The sequence below is a fragment of the Lutjanus erythropterus genome, chromosome 1 (assembly GCF_056507025.1).
Source record: "Lutjanus erythropterus isolate fLutEry1 chromosome 1, fLutEry1.hap2, whole genome shotgun sequence".
NCBI classification, from domain to species: domain Eukaryota; kingdom Metazoa; phylum Chordata; class Actinopteri; order Lutjaniformes; family Lutjanidae; genus Lutjanus; species Lutjanus erythropterus.
The window spans coordinates 18,116,231-18,135,339 of record NC_139317.1 but is presented as its reverse complement, the minus strand read 5'-3'; the positions used below and the strand labels follow the sequence as shown (position 1 = coordinate 18,135,339).

At 38.2% G+C, this 19,109-nt stretch overlaps 1 protein-coding gene across 2 annotated transcripts in view; it reads left to right on the top strand.

Annotated features, from left to right (window-relative positions):
• The window catches only part of gpc6a (glypican 6a), a 201,874-nt gene that overhangs the window by 120,023 nt on the left and 62,742 nt on the right, over positions 1-19,109 (top strand). For both annotated transcript variants that reach the window (XM_084715489.1, XM_084715481.1), the window contains exon 4: positions 482-647. In XM_084715489.1, the coding sequence (XP_084571615.1) occupies positions 482-647 (166 nt within the window). The remainder of the gene's footprint in view (positions 1-481; positions 648-19,109) is intronic.

Sequence of the window (19,109 nt, the reverse complement as noted above, 5' to 3'; positions counted from 1 at the left end):
CACATAAGTTAAATAATGTACTATTCAGGACAGTGTCAACAACAAAAGGTGTGTTAGCCACTTTAAAAAAAGGCCCACCTAAAAAAATCAATATTGGTTTAAGTGAATGCTACATTTAGAATATTTTCATAGTTTTACTTTGCTGTCAGACAGCCTTCTGTTTTATTAGCCAAATATTATTCTGCCCAAACCAACCAAACTCAGTACTTTTACCTTACCGACCACAGTATTTGCCAATCTACCACTGCCTCGGTCTGTTTGTTTGTGTTATTGTCTGACTTCTACGAATCCAAACTATCCTTTTAAAACAATGAAGTCACACAATAACACAAACAAACTCGGATACATACATCAATGATAAGTACCTCGAACAACCCCACATCAAATAATCCAAACAGTCCCTTTAAAGTGCATGTCATAAAACAATTACTGCAATTTAATGAGCTTTAAAAGTCTTAACTGAAGTATTTTTGCTTCACAGGTCAATGTAGTTCCAGCATGTGTCAGAGCTTTGACCAAGATGCTGTACTGCTCCTACTGTCGCGGCATGCCCGGCCTGAAGCCCTGCCACAACTACTGTCACAATGTCATGAGGGGCTGTCTGGCGAACCAGGCAGACCTAGATGCTGAATGGAACCTCTTCATCGGTAAGTCAAAAAAAGATTCTGATTCAGATCGAGCGCCCTTGCACCTGTTTCTCATTTTCTCTTTGTCGTCTTTGTAGGTTTGTCTGTCTGCCTGTCGTGTTTGTTTGTGTGCACGCATGAGCTTGTACTTCTGAGTCTGCGTGTTACTTTTTCCAAGGCGGTGTGTCTTTGAATAGTCTCTGTGGGAATTCAGTAGGATGTGCTGTGTTAGATTCAGCTTTAAAGGATTTACAGAGACAAAACTGAAATCTTATTTGTGCAACCATTCCTTCTCTTTTCTGTCTGAAATGTTGTTTGCTATTGCTGGAACCCTGGCATCGTGCTTAAAGCTCTGGTCCCTGCTGTTTGGGATTGATAAAGGAGAGCAGATCCTAGGCAAACACATTTTCTATAGTGTTTCCAGCTGAGCTCGGTGAGTAATATAGCACTTCAGTTAGGCTGTAAGTAGCTGGCTGCTGTAAGCCCTCCTGTTAAATGGATACCAAGGAGGCACATAGAGTGTTCCCTCTGGATCTTTTGTAGGCCAACGCTTTATTTGTTATGTACCCCAATCCCATCTTCCCACCCACTCTTGCAGAATTTTTAAAAATGGGGCGACTTTCTTTCTTTCTTTCTTTTTCTTTCTTTTTTTTTTTTTTTTAGCGACATCCCTGAAGACTGTGTGTCAAGTGAACTGCACTTCCAAGCTTTTGGCTGTTTTGTGACAGGCCTGTCGTTCGAGAAACCATCAGATGACGTACCGCTTCTTCTCTCCGATGGCATGTCTGAAGTCTCAGATCAACACAGGCCCCTATGCACTGAATGAGATGTCTCGCAGCTTTATGACATGTGTTAAAAAGTTAGTGTCTTGTTCAGTTGTGAAGAGGCAAATCTATTGCCGCAAAGGGACGATGGGCTTGACAGTAATGGGAAAAGCTGTTGTTGCAACAGAGTGATGAATCTGGTTAGACAAAAACACCCTTGAGGTGCAGAAAAAGTGGATTTATAATTTTTGAACCAGTTTTTGTGCAGCCGCTCTTTTTTGGTTTGAAAAGGCAGCGTTGTTGAGGGTATTATAATTAGAAATGTCGAACCCAAGGGATGTTTATTTTCACCATGAAAGACTCATTTTTTGATGCCTACTGACATTTTGTATTCATTATCTGTTGCTAAAGAACTTCGATTTGCTTACTATGCAGCTCACAAGAAATATTGATTCGCCTTTCAGAGACAACTTCTAAATGTATCACAGGTCAGTTCTCACCACTGGAGCACATCTTTGCATTATAGAATTTTATGGATTGAGCCCGTACACAGTCTGTCATTGTCACCCCTTCAAATCATCACTTATTACAGAAGGTTAGATTAGAGGCACAGGCCTTCAATTTTTTAAGAACCCTCAGTGACATTTACCTGTGGACTTTGTTCATGCTTAAATGTCACTATCGATAACATTGATTGCTAAGAGCAAAGGAGAAAGGAGACTCAAGGCTTTTTATTTAGTTTTCAACTTCCACAAGCATGAGAGAAAAGACAGCCGAAGTCTGAAAATGGTTTATAATCTCTTTAAATCCAGTTGAATCAGGGACATTTATGTAATAAGCAGATTTTTTTTTTTGTTCCCTGCTTTTATTAAAAACAGACCCAAAAAAACTGAAGGATGCCAAGTCGGCTCTGCTCCATAGAAAGTGGAAACTAGAAGCAGATAAGGATTTTTCCTCCCAAATGTACAAAGCTTACCTCATTCTAACATTAGTGCAACAAATCCAAATTGAAAAGGCCATTCTAACATCTGATTTTAGATAAGTATTTCTGAAGACACACTGAAAAACAGGCTAAACTGATTTGTATTACATTTAAAGGTCTAGTATGTAGGATTTAGGCTGGTCCCACAGGAGTTTTAAAAAACTAGCAAATTTTTAAAATCTGGTTGCACAACACATCAGGAGAAACTACCCTGATTCTCTTCTCTCTGATCTCAAACACCCACACATTACAAATCACACCACACGACACAGGATATTATAAAGATTATTAGGCCAGAGGGAGTGCGGTCTCGCGAGATTTCGTGGTGAGATATAAAGAATGGAGATGAATGTAGCAGAACAACTCACTGTGAGAATAACAGTGCTTTGCAGTGAGAAACAAAGCAAAAGCAGAACTTAACCGAGCCTGGATGAAAAAATGTTTTGGGATACAAGGTCAATGTAGCTGTCTATTCTTCAGTGAAAACTGAAAGTGAGACTTTAATAGTGTCAATATCTGTTAACAGTAGTATGCAAGCTATTGTTGCTTGGCAACACTTCTCTTTCACTCCTGTACCGACATAATCATCTGCATTTTGAAATTTTGAATCGTAAATCTTCGGGGTGGAGGAAATACTCAATTCTTACATGCATCGCAATGTGGATGTGGAAGATTATGAATTGATTTATAAATCAAAACCAATTTTCTATATGTCAATTAACATGAAGCTAACATGAGAGTGAAGAGCGCAGAGCTCAGCTGCGAGGAAAGTGCAGCACCTGGACAGTCTACAGCGCACACACGCTAAAGTTATCAGCAGTTAACAGGGAGAAACATTCTTCATCTTCTTAAAAGGCAGTGGTTGCAATCATGTTTCAATATAGTGTCTTAATAATTGCATTTGCGAGATGAACCTGAATACTTTTTACCATCACCCAGGGACATTACCAAAGCAGAGCGGCGATCAGCTGAAACAAACGAGAGTAGCTGAGTGACGCACACCGCAGCATTAAACAACTTCAACTAACTCTGTAATCTCTGTAATGAAGAACATGACTCTTGGCTCAGTGTGTTCCAGCTCAAAAACTCTGTACCTGCTCTGCATGTTGGACAGCGAGGTCTTTCCTCGGAGCTCACAGTGGAGCAGAGAGGCTGCTCTCACTACTGGAGACATAACATGAATAACCCCACACACAGCGAAACACTCTGCCTCCCCCTCAGTTTTTTATTGTCTCACAGGCAGGGGGCTGTAGGAGTCTTTCAGACTGATTAATTCATTAATTAATGCAGTTAAGTTTTTTATTTTAATAAAAAGGCTGCAGACCATTTAATTGCCAGTTATGCATCATACTAAAAATGGTGCCCCCTTTTCTATTGATTCAGTCAAAAATAGATTCTGAGGGGATACTTCCACAGCTCAGTTGGTAGAGCGTTTGCCCCATGTACTGAGGCTGTTGGTCCTCTACAGTGGTCGCCGGTTCGATTCCTGCCGACCCATTTGCTGCATGTCAGTCCCCCTCTCTGCCCCCTTTCCTGTCATATCTTCAGCTGTCTCAATCAAAATAAAGGCAAAAGCCCCCAAAAAAATCTTAAATAAAAAAATTAAAAAAAAAACATAAAAAAGATTCTGAATCGTTCTATCATCGAATCATCGTAATGGAATCATGAGGTACCCAGAGACTGCCAGATTTGAAATGCACCCCCTTATGTCACTCTGTTCAAAATCTACTATTGCAGTCAAAAGAATTGGGAAAAACTCTTAACATTTTGGCATAATTATTTCTGAAGGGAATGGAAAAGAAGAACATCGGCTATTTACACTATTTAAAAAACTGTAAATATCCATTTTCTTAGCGACAACTGGAGCACAATTGTGACGATTGCCACTGAGTCGCATTAAACGCGGCATGACTGTTTAGACGGCGGGCGCGTTAGTTAGTGTTGAAGGTTCAAGTGAAATTTCACTCACTATTTTATACTAAGACACTCCGACACCATATTTCTTGGCTTCTTATCAAGTTGTCTGGTCAGTTTCTGAAAATCAAAAGGCACTTTTCAGTCTTTTTCCACACTGTATTAGCTGTCACAGTGCAACACATAACTATAGCCAGCAGAAGATTCAAGGTTAAAATGATCAAACTCTAAATGTGTTGAAACTCACTAGTTAAGCAACAGAAGTGCGACTAACACCCCATAATACAACACTCTCATAAAATACAGGCTGGTTTTGTGACACCAGAGCAGCATCCAGTTTTATTGTACAGTACATACATGTAACATTTATAGGCATTTTTAATGGTGGACATTTTGAAATGTCATTGCAGAAAAATGCACAGGTGCAATTAATAAGAATATTGACTGATAACATGCAAAATGTCTGTTGTGAAGAGAGTCTTTTATTTTAAACTGGCATGTTGAGTACATCTAATGCCTACAATTTACTATATGAAAATATGAGCAGTGATTAAAGACACTGCCAAGCATTTTCTTCTGAAACAGACTAAATATAACACGCTGGCTTATAAACATTTTTATTCCCTTTGAGTTGAATTTCGGGATAATGACTGGCAGTGACATAATGTGTCAAATAAGGTAAGCTTTTTAATGGAACAAGTGTGAAGCCCATCCACTCTGACAGCAAGTGCGTTTATTAAGCTCCTCTTGGCTCATTTCCAGCTTCATTTCTACAGTAAAACGGTAGAACTGAGAAATATGGTTAAGAATAATATCTTAGCACTTGTGAACCTTGAGGGATTTTTATGAACAGTCAAAATATTTTGGACTAGCCAGGCTTTAATTAATGCCATTGAAGTTGCAAAGACCTGTAAAAACATGTGACATTATGAAGCACTTTAAATAGGTCTTTAAGACAAAATTGAATTGCGGTAAATGTGGAGACTTAATAATCAGGTTCTGGTTAAAACGTCTCTATAAGCAACTAGTAAACATGAAATCTTGAAAGTCATTTTTCAATAATCAAAACATGGAGCACAGCTACAGCACTGTATGTACTTAGTGTTGATTTCCTGCTTTCTATTAAACACTTTCTAGAAAAGTTCTTTGCATGTTCCTTCATTCCCGAAAAACAAAACACACGGTGACGTCAACTGCCTCTGCTGACATGTCTGTAGACAACAGTTTTTGGCAAGTGCAGAACAATAAATGGGGCGCATCTAATTCAGATTCACAACAACACATGAACGTTTTGTTGAAAAAAATGAAGATCAGGATTTATCTGTCATCATTTTGCCTCAGAAAATGCATTTCATTTGATGAAAAAAAGCAGAAGACACATTGTGTGTACTGCCTCTGCTGAAAGTGTGAAACAGGGACCTGTTGAGTAGTTTTATTGCTTATTGTAATGCAAACATTAAAGGCCCAGTGTGTAAAATTTACAGGGATTTATCAGCAGAATATGTTGGAAATGGAACGTTATTCATGGTTTTCATCAGTGTGTTTTTGTTACCTTACAATGAACTCTTTATATCAACAGATGGTGTGGGTCACATAGATATATTATAATCAACTAGACAGTATATCAGTCCAGTGAGAGCTACCTGGTACATAAGCTGAAAAAGTTTTCTTGCCCCCAGGTTCAGTGGGTCAGAAATCTGTGCCCAAAGAAATTTTTTTACTTGTCCCTATACAAGTTGTTTTATTAGCAGTAAAGACAGACTAAAGTTACCTCTCATGGTTAAAACATGCCTGCAACATCTATAAAATGTCATTAAATAGTGAAAAATGTCTATCCCAGTTTTTCAAAGTCTAAAGTGATGTCTTTAAATGTCTTGTTTTGTCAGCCTAAAACCCAAAGATATTCAGTTTTGTATAATAATGAAGGATTAAAAGCAAGAAATCTCCACAATTGAGAGGCTGAAAATTGCATTTTCTGCCATTTTGCATGAAATATCCCTTTAACAAGTAATCGATTATTAAAATAGTGTAATAGTTAAATTCTTTTTTACCACTTGCCCAGCCGGGGAGCAAGTTAATCCCTATTGTTGAACCCTGTTTGGTAGAAACTGACTTATAATGTTGTTTTGTTTTAGAGGAAAGATCTAGCCAGTGAAAAAAGACATTTTTCTTTTTTCTCTCTCACTTTTGCTTGTATGGCAATTTAACATATTGCGCAAACTTAAGAATTTTGAATCACTTTTATAATATAAACCATATTATATTTTTCTTTGTCTTTTAGCCAGTTTATTCATTATTCATTATGTATTTTTCTTGTTCATACTAGATAAGAACATATATTAAAATAATAGTTTAGCATTCCATATTACAAAGTGGCTTTCGCTTTTGGAATTTAAGAATAGAAAATCAATGGATATGAACAGAGGATGAAAATGAATACAAACAACAACAGAACATGATTTTAGTTGTGAGCATGTTGAGCCACTGAAGTCAAGTTTTGTTCAAGTGCTCTACTTGCTGCACAGAGCCATTAAAACGTCACTTAACAGAAGCAGAGGAATTCATGAGACACGCTGTAACACCGAACAAATCAAGAAGATGTACAAGCTACAAATATGGAAAGTAAATTCAAGGCAATCAAACAAATTGATAGCCACTCATGACTTTAATATACACATATAAACACGAGCAGTTTGGATATTAAGACGTCAGTATCACACTGCATGTTTTACAAGCATTTCTCGGGAGAGTAGAACAAATGTGCCTCCGCTGTGTTTATTCCAGAAATCTGTGTAACACTGAAATGATAATGACCTTGGCGGATACTTTGACGTAGCCTACATATCACTATGCAGAAGAAGAGGAATGATTCTAGCACGCGTGTCAGGCATTTCAAAGTTACAGTCACAGCACAGTAGACAGTTTGTAAAGGTTACCGTAACGACTTCATGGCTTCCACGCTGCAATGGAAGACAGATGTCAGTGAACAATGAGCGTAAACCTGAGGAAGGATGTGAATTACCTGCTCGTACCTGGGCTGAATGATTTTAGGCTTCCTGACTTTTAAGTGTGTGTGTGTATGTGTGTGTGTTCCAATGTTCAAGGGGGGGAAAAAAATCATGGTTTGGCCAATGGAGGATACCAGACCATCAGTCACCTGCCATCGTGACAAATTTACCACGCTCTGCATCATGACAGACACATCATTATCATTTTTCTTGTCAGCACCTTGTTAAAATACCCTCAGAGAGAGAAAGAGAGAGGACTCTGTTATTCACACTCTACTGTAGTTTTCCCGGCTTACATCATGATCAACGCCATTTTTGACAGGCAAGTGACATCAGCTTAACATAATTTCAGCTATGCATTAAAAATTCATGGCAGATTTTAATTGACTGCTTGATAAACCACTTCTTCAAACAGCGATTGTCCAAATATAGCTTTGATATTGTAACTCGGCTCTCGGCAGGCCTGTCAGGCTGTGGGTTTCTCCACGTGTTGAAATGAAACTGTAAAGGGTGGTGTCCTTTCAGCCTTGCTTTAAGGTAAGCTGCAATTGTTAGCATGTCCGGCTCGCTGGATTACTCCCTACAGCAGTAACCTAACGCTAGTACTAAAAAATATTGTACTAATGCTAGAAATAATGCCGCATATCCACTAATTCTGCAATCAATGATTTGTGTCTGATCTGTATTTCACACACACTGAAGTGCTATTTTTTTTTTTTTTTCAAAAGTCATAGGTTAGACTGCTTTTTTTAATGCTCAGGAAGTCATCCTCTCCTTGCAATCACTTTGTTTGAAGTCTAGAATGTACTGTGCAAACAAAAATTGAATTGCAAATATAAATTGCAGGCCACCTGCTGCGCCGTCTGACTGAAGCCGACGGCGTCAATATGCAATCCTGCGCGCTTGCCTGTTGAGGATTTCTTTCAGTGTGTGCCACCAGGCCTGACAAAAATTTGAGGGGAAACGGGGAACACCAAACATTAGCAACACTAACTAATTTAGAAGGTTGTTTTGCTTTGTGGGTTACCTAAAAAAGGCCGGGCCCGTTCATGGTAACGTGTAAGGAGGTTTTGGATACTGTCAGAGTATAAACGCTAACATTAGCAGTTGTTTTGCCCTTTATTGGTTTTGGAATTTAATGCTGGCATTAAATTCACCAAACACATTGGTTAGTCCTCACCCTGGAAGTATTACTCTCTTGTAACATTAAAAATGTAGGTATGATAGAAAAGCCCAAACCATCAATATATACATTTGAAATTTTGTCATTGAGCATACCTAACACCGAGAATTAGACATCAAATGGGACTGGTCTCTAATTTGTCTGTTCCCAAGGAACTGTTGGCTCCTTCGTGTTGTATGGGAAGGTCCGGGGTTTCTAAATTTCTGGGGGAAAATTGTTAATACCCTTGCAGGACTAATTGGGTTACTATTACCAATGAATCCTACTCTACATTTTCTAAATGACGTTTCCCATCTTTCCCTCACGGATGAAGCATGCAAAGTCTGGCTGGCGGGCCTGACTGCAGCCAAGAAGATTGTAGCCCAGAAACCTCCTCACAGTATTTCAAATATTCATTGGCTCTGGAGCTTTTTGGACATTTCTTACCTGGAACTATCATCAGCAAGGATTAATGATGCAGGACCAGACACAATTTTAATGTGGATGAATCTGATATCTGACTTGAAAGATCTTCTGTCTAAATAGGACTGCTTTGATCATCCATCCTGTTGGCTGGTGGAGGGGAGGGGGGTGGAGAGGGGGCAGGAAGGGATGGGGAAAGGGATTGAGGGTTGTGGGGTATGAAAACTTAAAATGTAAATGGCAATTTTGCTGTTTTGGCTTTTAGCCTATTTGTTATTGGTCCACTTAAAAAAAGAAGAATGATTTTTTTAAAAAAAGTGTAAATATGATCAAGTATCTTTCACTTCACTATCACTTATTTTTCACTCTCTTTTTTTTGTTTTTGTTGGCTTTTGCCTTTATATTGACAGTTACAGCCAAAGATATGACAGGAAAGGAGTGGGGAGAGGGAATGACATGGCCACAGGCGTGAGCCAAACCAATAGGCGCTGCAGAAGATTAACAGCCTCAGTACATGAGGTGCACCCTCTACCAACTGAGCCATAGGGGTGCCCCGGAAACACTTTAGTATTAATCCATGCCACTGTCTGTACCAGCTCACATCTCAGTGTTTCAGGGGCGTAACCACAATCTAACACTTCAAGTCCTTTTTTTTTCTGTCAATATGCACGTAAACTGGTTGATGCCCAACAGAAAGGCTCAATAAATATAGCAGCGATTTGAAACCTAAGCAGAGCATTTAGCGTTCAGTCGTGGCAAATGTTGTGGAACACGTTAATACAAGTACAATATACTAATTAAAGTGTAACACCATAGTTTCAATAATGTAGGCATAGTTTTTCTTTGTTTATATCATTAACTGACTTTAAATCAACACCATCGTCAACATTGGTTGCTTGTTTTTTGGAGGCGTTTTTACTGTGATGTTCCTGGGTGGAAGGGAGTTAGCCTGTTATAAAATATTTTAAGGAGAAACAGGGAGGGTCCCTGGACAATTCACCAGGTCACTGTAAGGCTAACATGGATTAACTGTCATATTCACCAGTTACCAGTCAATGTTTAGTATCCAATCCATTAGTTGTTGTTTTGGAATGTGGGAGGAAACCGCATACATGAGCCAGTGTCATAAATCAAACCCAGATCTTTAACTGCACTCATGATGCATCCTACAACAGGAACATGGATCAGTATTTTTTATCCTTGAAAATATAAACAATAGAGCTAAACTCAAATAGTAACTGCAAAATAATTTAAAAATCGGAAATATTAAGAATTTGATATTTTTCATGTTTCTATATCACCATTATGATGTGGATTGTGTCCCAATTTCAGTGTTCACACTGTAGTTTTGACTGGTGTAATCTCCAAGAGGCACTTCATGAATTCTTTGCAGGTGCTGAATTACAATTATACAGTATGCTGTAATAGACCGAGAAAGGAAAAAAAAAAAAGCAAAGTGATTGTAGCATCAGACAACAAATCAAAGAGCCGCACTGTTGTACTTAGATGACACATTCCCTCACTGAACAAAGCTGGTGTAGTTTTCCTCTCAGCTCGTCAAACTGTAGCAAAGCATGTAAACAAGGCAGCGCGTCCCTGAGCATGCTCAGTGACACGGTAATGTCTCCCTGACATGGAACTACTCTGCAGATCGAAGATGCTTTTGCAGAGTTGTTTTTGTTATTTTGTAAAAAAAAAAGCAAAAAAAAAAAAAAACATCATGTACTCTGGCTGTGTTCATTTTGTTATTCAGAACAGTGGAATGCTTCGTCCACTGAAAAACTCTTGTTACGAAGGAAACGATTTAACTTGTAAGGGAACAGGTTGGGGAAAAGGATTTTCATCTGCCATCAGTATTACAAACACAACATGAAGTAATGGAGAATTTCTTCAGTACACAGACTTGTAGGAAGAACTTAGAAAAACACATCAAAGTCATGCACTGTTTCTATGAAACACTTGTCATGATGCGTGTAATTTGTGGCATGAGTCCTTTTTTTTCTGTCAATATGCATGTAAACTGGTTGATGCCCAACAGAAAGGCTCAATAAATATAGCAATGATTTGAAACCTAAGCAGAGCAGAGTGTGCTCATGCACCAGAGAAAATCCCATCAGCTGGGAAACATGACATTAACTTCTTGAACCTCTTCTGTGGTGTTTATTTCTGGGGCAAACCATAAACTTAACTGTACATTTACTGCCACTAGACAACCTCACTATGCACACACACACTGTTGTGCTTATGTCATAATCATATGCATTGTGTTGATGCAAAAATAGATCAGGAATATTCACACATACAGAAGGAAAACTGCACACTGCACAGAAAGTTTGGCCCCTCATTTGCTGCTGAAACTTTCAAATGAAACGACAAGATGGAGACAGAAAGACAGATGCTTTAGTGTTGCATCAATACTGTCATCACGTGCATGTGATGCTGACAACAGTGCTTCTTCTTTATTCCTTCTGTCATTTAGCACGATAAGTAGCCATCAAGTACCTTTTTAAGACCTGGACTATAACATTTGATTTTAAAACAAGACTACTGAAATTTTTTTAAAAAAAATCAGCTGGAAACAGTGTTTTCAAATCCTGGAACTAACATTAGTGTAATTAGCTAGCCATAGCTGATAAGATCAACCAATTACAGTTGTCATTTTGGCTGACAAAACTGACAATCACTGACTAAAAATAAAAAGTCTGCTCTTGTCTTCTTCTGTCTGAAATCAGGGACACATTGTTTCAAAAATTAGAAACAATTTCAAGTGGAAAATTCACTTCCCTTATCATTTTATTGACAGGCTTAGCAACAGTAACTCGGGGCGGGTGTGGCTTAGTGAACTGTCAGTTCTATTTTAGTGGATTTACAGTAAAAGTAATGAACTCCCTCTGACTTTAAATGAGAAGTGATTTGTAAATACGTTGCATTTCCTCACTGTGTGTACTCAACTGTGCCCGTGCGCACATTATTTCTCCTAATTAAGATATAGTCTTGTGTTGTCCTCTGTTGAGTCCTTTGACACCACAGTGTAAGCGATCCTCATTGATTTTATTTGCTCATTTCTTTTTAATTGCATGGATTGTGTCCCAGTGTAACTGGACCTCCCCACAACCCCCACAGTCCGTGAGAATTCAAGCCAAGAGTTTTTTTCTGTCCTCCAGGAAGGACTTTCTGTGATGTCTGTGAGATTATGAAGATGAACACCCTGCCAGTGCCTTACTTTAAATGATATAGATAGCTTGGCAGAAACTAAGCCTGCACTCTGCTTTATTGCACAGTGTAGCCTTAAAGATGTCTAAAAATTCTTTATTTTTCTTACTAAAAACCCTACAGTGTCACTCAGTATCCACAAGCTGTAACTGCAGAGTTATTCAGTGGTCTTTGAGATTCTCTTAAGTATGACATAAATATGGTGCATCTTTTAGTTGTAGACATTTACGAGACACACACACACACACACACACACACACAGAGGCACTCAAGCTGACTGAGTATCAAGCATGATGGTCTCAGTAACAGACATGACAGGAACAAACAAGCTAGCTGGTGGGTTTCTGCCTGTCAGAGAGCTGAAGGCTCGATGACTCACTTAGCCTCGTGGAAGTGATCTCCATATCCTCAGCATAATCAAGAACCAGTATCTTCTCTGTCTAATTGCTACTGGCTGCAGAATCTGCAAGATGCTGCTTTTCTGTATATGTGGCAGGAATGCTTACGCAGCTACACTTTATATACAAGCAACGTATAATTTTCATAATACTTCTGTGTGTATTACCACAGCTGGTGGACAGCTATGTTTTATTTTATAATTTTATTGAATCCACAGGCACGTGGGCACTGAATGTTATTCTTGCTACATGATATCCTCAACTTTTATATTTCTGGAAAGCAAGTACTGTTTAGCGGGTTGTTTTAGATAGTTATACATTTGAATGTTATTGTTTTAGCCCAGCGGTCTGCAATGTTTTTCACATTTCCATGGACCATGGTAGAGAGAGAGAGCAGAGACCACCTACTACATTAGATTAGAAGATTTATCTTTGCTAATAATACATTGGATTCATCTTAATGTGTATTTTCAGACATGTTTTAATTTTTGGAGTAAAAACAAAAAACTTAACAACAATTAGGAGGCTGCCCTGCAGTAACCTTAAGGGCCATGGAGCCCCTGTTGAAGACACATGTTTTAGCTTATTCAAACCCCATATACTTAAAGGAATAGTTGATATTTTGAGAAGTGCACTTGTTCGTTTTCTTGCCAAAAGTAAGATTGATACCACACATGTCTGTGCTATAGATATGAAGCTACAGTAATTAGCCAGTTACCTTAGCTTAGCATAAAAACTGCCGGTGGGCTACTCCTGCTCCTTCTAACAACATGTGCCTGCCAGCATCTCTAAAACTCACATGTTAAATCTTGTTTGTTTAATTCGTACAAAACATAACAACAATTTGTGTTTTGTCCATCTGTTTATTCATAATTTAAGATAAGCTAATTGGCTGCTGGTCCCAGCTTCATATTTACTGTACAGACATCTTATTAATCTTCTCATCTAACTCACAGCAAAATGTCTAACTATTTCTATAACCTGACTGGTAGCTAACAGTTTTCCATAGCATTAATTGCATAGCCACAGGGCTGCATTGATTTAATTGCTGTGTGACTTTCAGTGGACCAACTTGACTTGTTTCATGCCCGAGACTTCCTTTACCACTGTGCAGTTGCTTCCTTGCTTCTCGCAGAACATGTTTAAAAGCTTTACTTATACACTTTATTTCACACTAAAGAATAAAACATATAACTGTAAGGACGCAGTTAATGTAAAATGACACAAGGGTTCACATGAGACAAACAACAGACCTGCTATTTGAGACTTTACATGAGCTTAAGTAATCCAGACACAGCCGGAAGCCAATAAAATAGAAAAAAGCCCCATCTAGAATATTTTCTTGTGCTGTTATTGAGCTACAGTCCAGCTGTAAGTACATGGGAGAATGCCTCTGGAGACTCCCCAAAGACAGACAGATATGTTGGCGAGTTAGTGGGTCTTTTGCAATAGAGTCACCTCCTCCAGCTGCAAACTGGAACAAAAAAAAAAAAAAATTGAGGACACTGACTCTGACATCTGTGAGCAGAGATCTTTTGGCAGTGTTTGTGTTTAGATAACTCAAAGTGAGAGTGAAAGGATGAGGACTGTTTCACACTTCTGACACAAACAGTCAGCATCTTCAACATAAACACGAGCTTTATTTTGGATGTGTTTATAAAAAAAAAAATTGTTTAACAAATCTGAAGAACGCAGTTTCTCAATAGGAATATTAATACTGTATCAAACCTGATGGGAACAAGCTGTTTTTTCTTTCCGTTTGTTTAATTGATAAACTATGTGAAACATCTGCAAGCCATTTTATGTTCTGGTTCTCAAACTAAAACACAAATGCGTCACTGTGCTGTAGAACACATCGGCAGAGACATAATGTGTTTGTAATCTGTGTGTGTTTTCATCCACTGAGACTGAGCACCTCAAAGAAAGGTCAGGCAGCTCAGTGGTCTGTTGGGACAAAAATTAATCCATGGCTTTACTCCAGTAGGTCTCTGTGGTCCAATTTTAGTGCTGACTGCTTCAAAATAATCTGCAGGCCTTCCATTGCATGTTTAATAATTGTTAAACTTTACACATATCTTGACTGGAAATTGTGGCATTTAAAACAGCTTAAAGTATTTTGTATAATCTCATTAACCATGTTCATAAAATGGTCAAGAAGCAAATGAAAGAGGAATCAAGCTTAAATTCTTGTCATTTTCACAGTTTCTACTCAGTTGTAATTTTTCTCAATCCATTTCAAAGGCACCCATGTGATTATTCAAAGACGGACTTGTGCAGTGATTCCTGCTCTACTGGCCTTAAGATAAAGATATCAATAAAGGCCCTAGTTTTTATTTTTTTAGTTTTTAATTTCTGCCTTTGGTGACTCTCAGTACTAGTACCAAAAATGTGTCAGCACAGCACGCCACATCACAGTCTGTATATTCCCAAAACCATCTCATGGCAGTTCATCAAATAGTAATGAGATTTAGTCGAATAGATTTCATTACATGGACACAAATTTTCCTCTCTCAGTTGTTACGATACCAGAAATTTAGTAATTGATACCGACACCAGTGAATTTCCACAATTCTCAATACTCAATTTGATACCAAGGTAAAAAAAAAAATAAATAAAATTCAGCCATTATTATTTTTCTTTGCCACAAAACTTCTGAACTTCTAAGACAAAAGACTGAGGACAATATTTATTATGCCTGACACACCGTCAGAGGAGTATGTTGCCATGTCTTGAAAATAATGTTGAACTTTGAATATCACTTGAACTCAAAGTGCAGCAGGAGTTTAAATTTACTGACATGGCGAGAGACGAAACACTAACATCATATTTTGCAATTTTGATGACAGATGACAGGATGGTAGCCTACTGGCTGTTTAAATTACGTTAGCATTTAGCGTTCAGTCGTGGCAAATGTTGTGGAACACGTTAATACAAGTGCAACATACTAATTAAAGTGTAACACCACAGTTTCAATAATGTAGGCATAGTTTTTCTTTGTTTATATCATCAACTGACTTTAAATCATCAACACCATCATCAACATTGGTTGCTTGTTTTTTGGAGGCGTTTACTGTGATGTTCCTGGGTGGAAGGGAGTTAGCCTCTTACAACATATTTTAAGGAGAAACAGGGAGGGTCCCTGGACAATTCACCAGGTCACTGTAAGGCTAACATGGATTAACTGTCATATTCACCAGTTACCAGTCAATGTTTAGTATCCAATCCATTAGTTGTTGTTTTGGAATGTGGGAGGAAACCGCATACATGATCCAGTGTCATAAATCAAACCCAGATCTTTAACTGCACTCATGATGCATCCTACAACAGGAACATGGATCAGTATTTTTGATCCTTGAAAATATAAACAATAGAGCTAAACTCAAATAGTAACTGCAAAAGAATTTAAAAATCTGAAATATTAAGAATTTGATATTTTTCATGTTTCTATATCACCATTATCATGTGGATTGTGTCTCAATTTCAGTGTTCACACTGTAGTTTTGACTGGTGTGATCTCCAAGAGGCACTTCATGAATTCTTTGCAGGTGCTGAATTACAATTATACAGTATGCTGTAATAGACCGAGAAAGAAAAAAAAAAAAAAGCAAAGTGATTGTAGCATCAGACAACAAATCAAAGAGCCGCACTGTTGTACTTAGATGACACATTCCCTCACTGAACAAAGCTGGTGTAGTTTTCCTCTCAGCTCGTCAAACTGTAGCAAAGCATGTAAACAAGGCAGCGCGTCCCTGAGCATGCTCAGTGACACGGTAATGTCTCCCTGACATGGAACTACTCTGCAGATTGAAGATGCTTTTGCAGAGTTGTTTTTGTTATTTTGTAAAAAAAAAAGCAAAAAAAAAAAAAAAAACATCATGTACTCTGGCTGTGTTCATTTTGTTATTCAGAACAGTGGAATGCTTCGTCCACTGAAAAACTCTTACGAAGGAAACAATTTAACTTGTAAGGGAACAGGTTGGGGAAAAGGATTTTCATCTGCCATCAGTATTACAAACACAACATGAAGTAATGGAGAATTTCTTCAGTACACAGACTTGTAGGAAGAACTTAGAAAAAAAGATCAAAGTCATGCACTGTTTCTATGAAACACTTGTCATGATGAGTGTAATTTGTGGCATGTGGAGGAACCATCGGTGATGGAGTAATCAGCCGTCCCCGTGTATGTATGCAGAGTGTCATCAAGTTCTATTGTTGGATGCATCGTGTTTACATGCAGCCATTTTCTCCAGTTTGCACTGGCAGATGGTGAAAGTTGTTCTTTCCATTTTCATCAGTGAATCTCATCATTGGGTAGATTTAGATTTCTGGGCACTCTGTGGCAATTCTCTTTGCATTATGTTCCTCATTTCCAATACAGCAGAATTATCCCAAGATTAATTTTGTCACCACTGGAAAGGCAATTGCTGATGCTCACTGGAAACAGCCAAGGCATGTTCTCAAATCAAGTTTGAGTGGTTTCAGATGTTATTATGATTTTATTTCTAATTTTAAAAGGAGAATCATACTTTAATTCAATTAAAAACTATTGTAAATGTATGATGCCTTTGTTAGTGTTTTACACATGTTCTTTACGCTCTTTGTCATTAAATGCATTTGAGATCAGGTCTGTCACACACATGCCCAGTCAGGAAAACAGCTTCCAATTGGTTAACAAGTCAGGAATACAGTAGGTTTGGGTGATATGTTAACACCCACCCACCACCTCCTGCCCTCCCGAGTCTCTGGCAAGTTTGCTACGTTATGTACGCAATATTTATTTGTGACATTTAGTAAACAAAACAATCTCACAAAGTATCAAGAAATAAAATATTTTTACACCCATTTTGCATATTAAACAAAAAGATACAATTGTACACCCCCAAGTTTCTACAGAGCTAAGACAAGCTTAATTGCCTTGTTAACTAATTTTAAATTCACCTTATTTAAAAGTAAAACTCACCAAAACTGTCTTGTTAGTCTTTCCGCCTTTTCAGCAATCATCAACTCTGGTTTGGTCAAACATAAATCCTTAAATCACTATGTTAGATGTGAAAATAGTCTGTTTCTACAGGCTATTTTCCTCAAATTCCTCCTCCAGCTCAGTGCACCCAATGTCCGGCTGAGTTGGTGAGCACTGTGCTGCTGAATGAGACTGACTTGCTGACCACTGGCTGTCACTCTGCAGACCCTTAAAAAAAAAAAAAAATCACCCCCCAAAACAACACAGCCTCTGGTTGGTCGACTGATTCAACCCAGGGCATCATGGGATTTCAAGTGGACATCTAATTCATTAATTAATTGACAACAACAACTGTTTTCAACACGGCAAAATGGATAATAATCACAGATGGGGAGTTGCATTAAATTGCCATCCCGCAGGAATATGTTGCTGTTTCACTGCAGCAAGAGAAAATCCATACCGTCGCAGCTCCATACCAGTTTACATTAATGGGATAGTGATATGCCTTTAAATCCTAAAGACAAGGTCACACAGGATGAGTTCAAACAAAGTCTGAGCCTCACCATTTCTACACTCTGAATTTTACACTCTGGTCCTCCCATTGACTCCAAAGCAGTCATGCAGAGCCCAGTAACAACTTGGGCCAGTCTGACATATGCAGTGTGAAATAGTTCAAGATTTCCCACCATTAAAATCTAACAGGGCAAATGAATGGGAGGAGAAATCATTATTAACTGTGGCACACAAACAGTAAATCAGAGAGGTTTCTCTGACTCCATCCTTCAAAAACTTTATTTACAAAATTGTATCTAAAGGAAATCAGCAATGTGCCTGGATTGGTGCACGTCAGTAAAATTATAAATGGCCTGAAAGAGGGCACGACTCACTTTTTGTCGATGTTATTCTTGTCAATATTTTAAAATATGTACTTTCTCTGCAATGGGCAAGAAACCAGACAGCACATATATTATAACTGATTTTATAGGTACTTGCTCAGGATAAATCTAGTAATGTGTGACAGAAATTGATCTTATAGTAGGTGTATTTATTGCACGACTCACCACATCAAAATTGAATTGTCTATGCAGTGACCGAACGTAAAAGCAGCCAATTTGTTCCACCGCTGGGATCAGAAACACATGGCAGAAATCCCATGAACGTTAATAAAACAGTCATGAAATTAAAAACCAAAGGGTTAAAAATGCCCCTGATAATTAAGAATACCTTTTTATTTGTTTCTCAGCATGTTTGCATGAAAGTTGTTTATTTGTCACAGATTCACACATGAATGACTGCTGTGTTCCCCTGAGGGACTCTGCAGGTAGGTTGTTGGAGTGTCTCCAATCCCTCTGGGTGAGAAAAAAGGAGAGTTTTCCATTAGAAAATAACCAAGCATGCAGCCTGAAGCAAAAAAGAAAAAAAAAAAAAGTTGGCACCATGCAGCTGGCAGTAAACAACCATGCCAGTACAACCCACTGTGTCAGTCAATGGATAGATGGATGAATGGTGGTACAAATTGATTGTTTATTTGTTAATACACATGGTAAATTAATAATTTCATTGTTACATAAAACTAATGTCAAATAAATAGAAATCAGTCTGGATAAATATCAGATAAGCACGAAAACAAAAAGCATTTATGAAACCACTTCTTCTTCA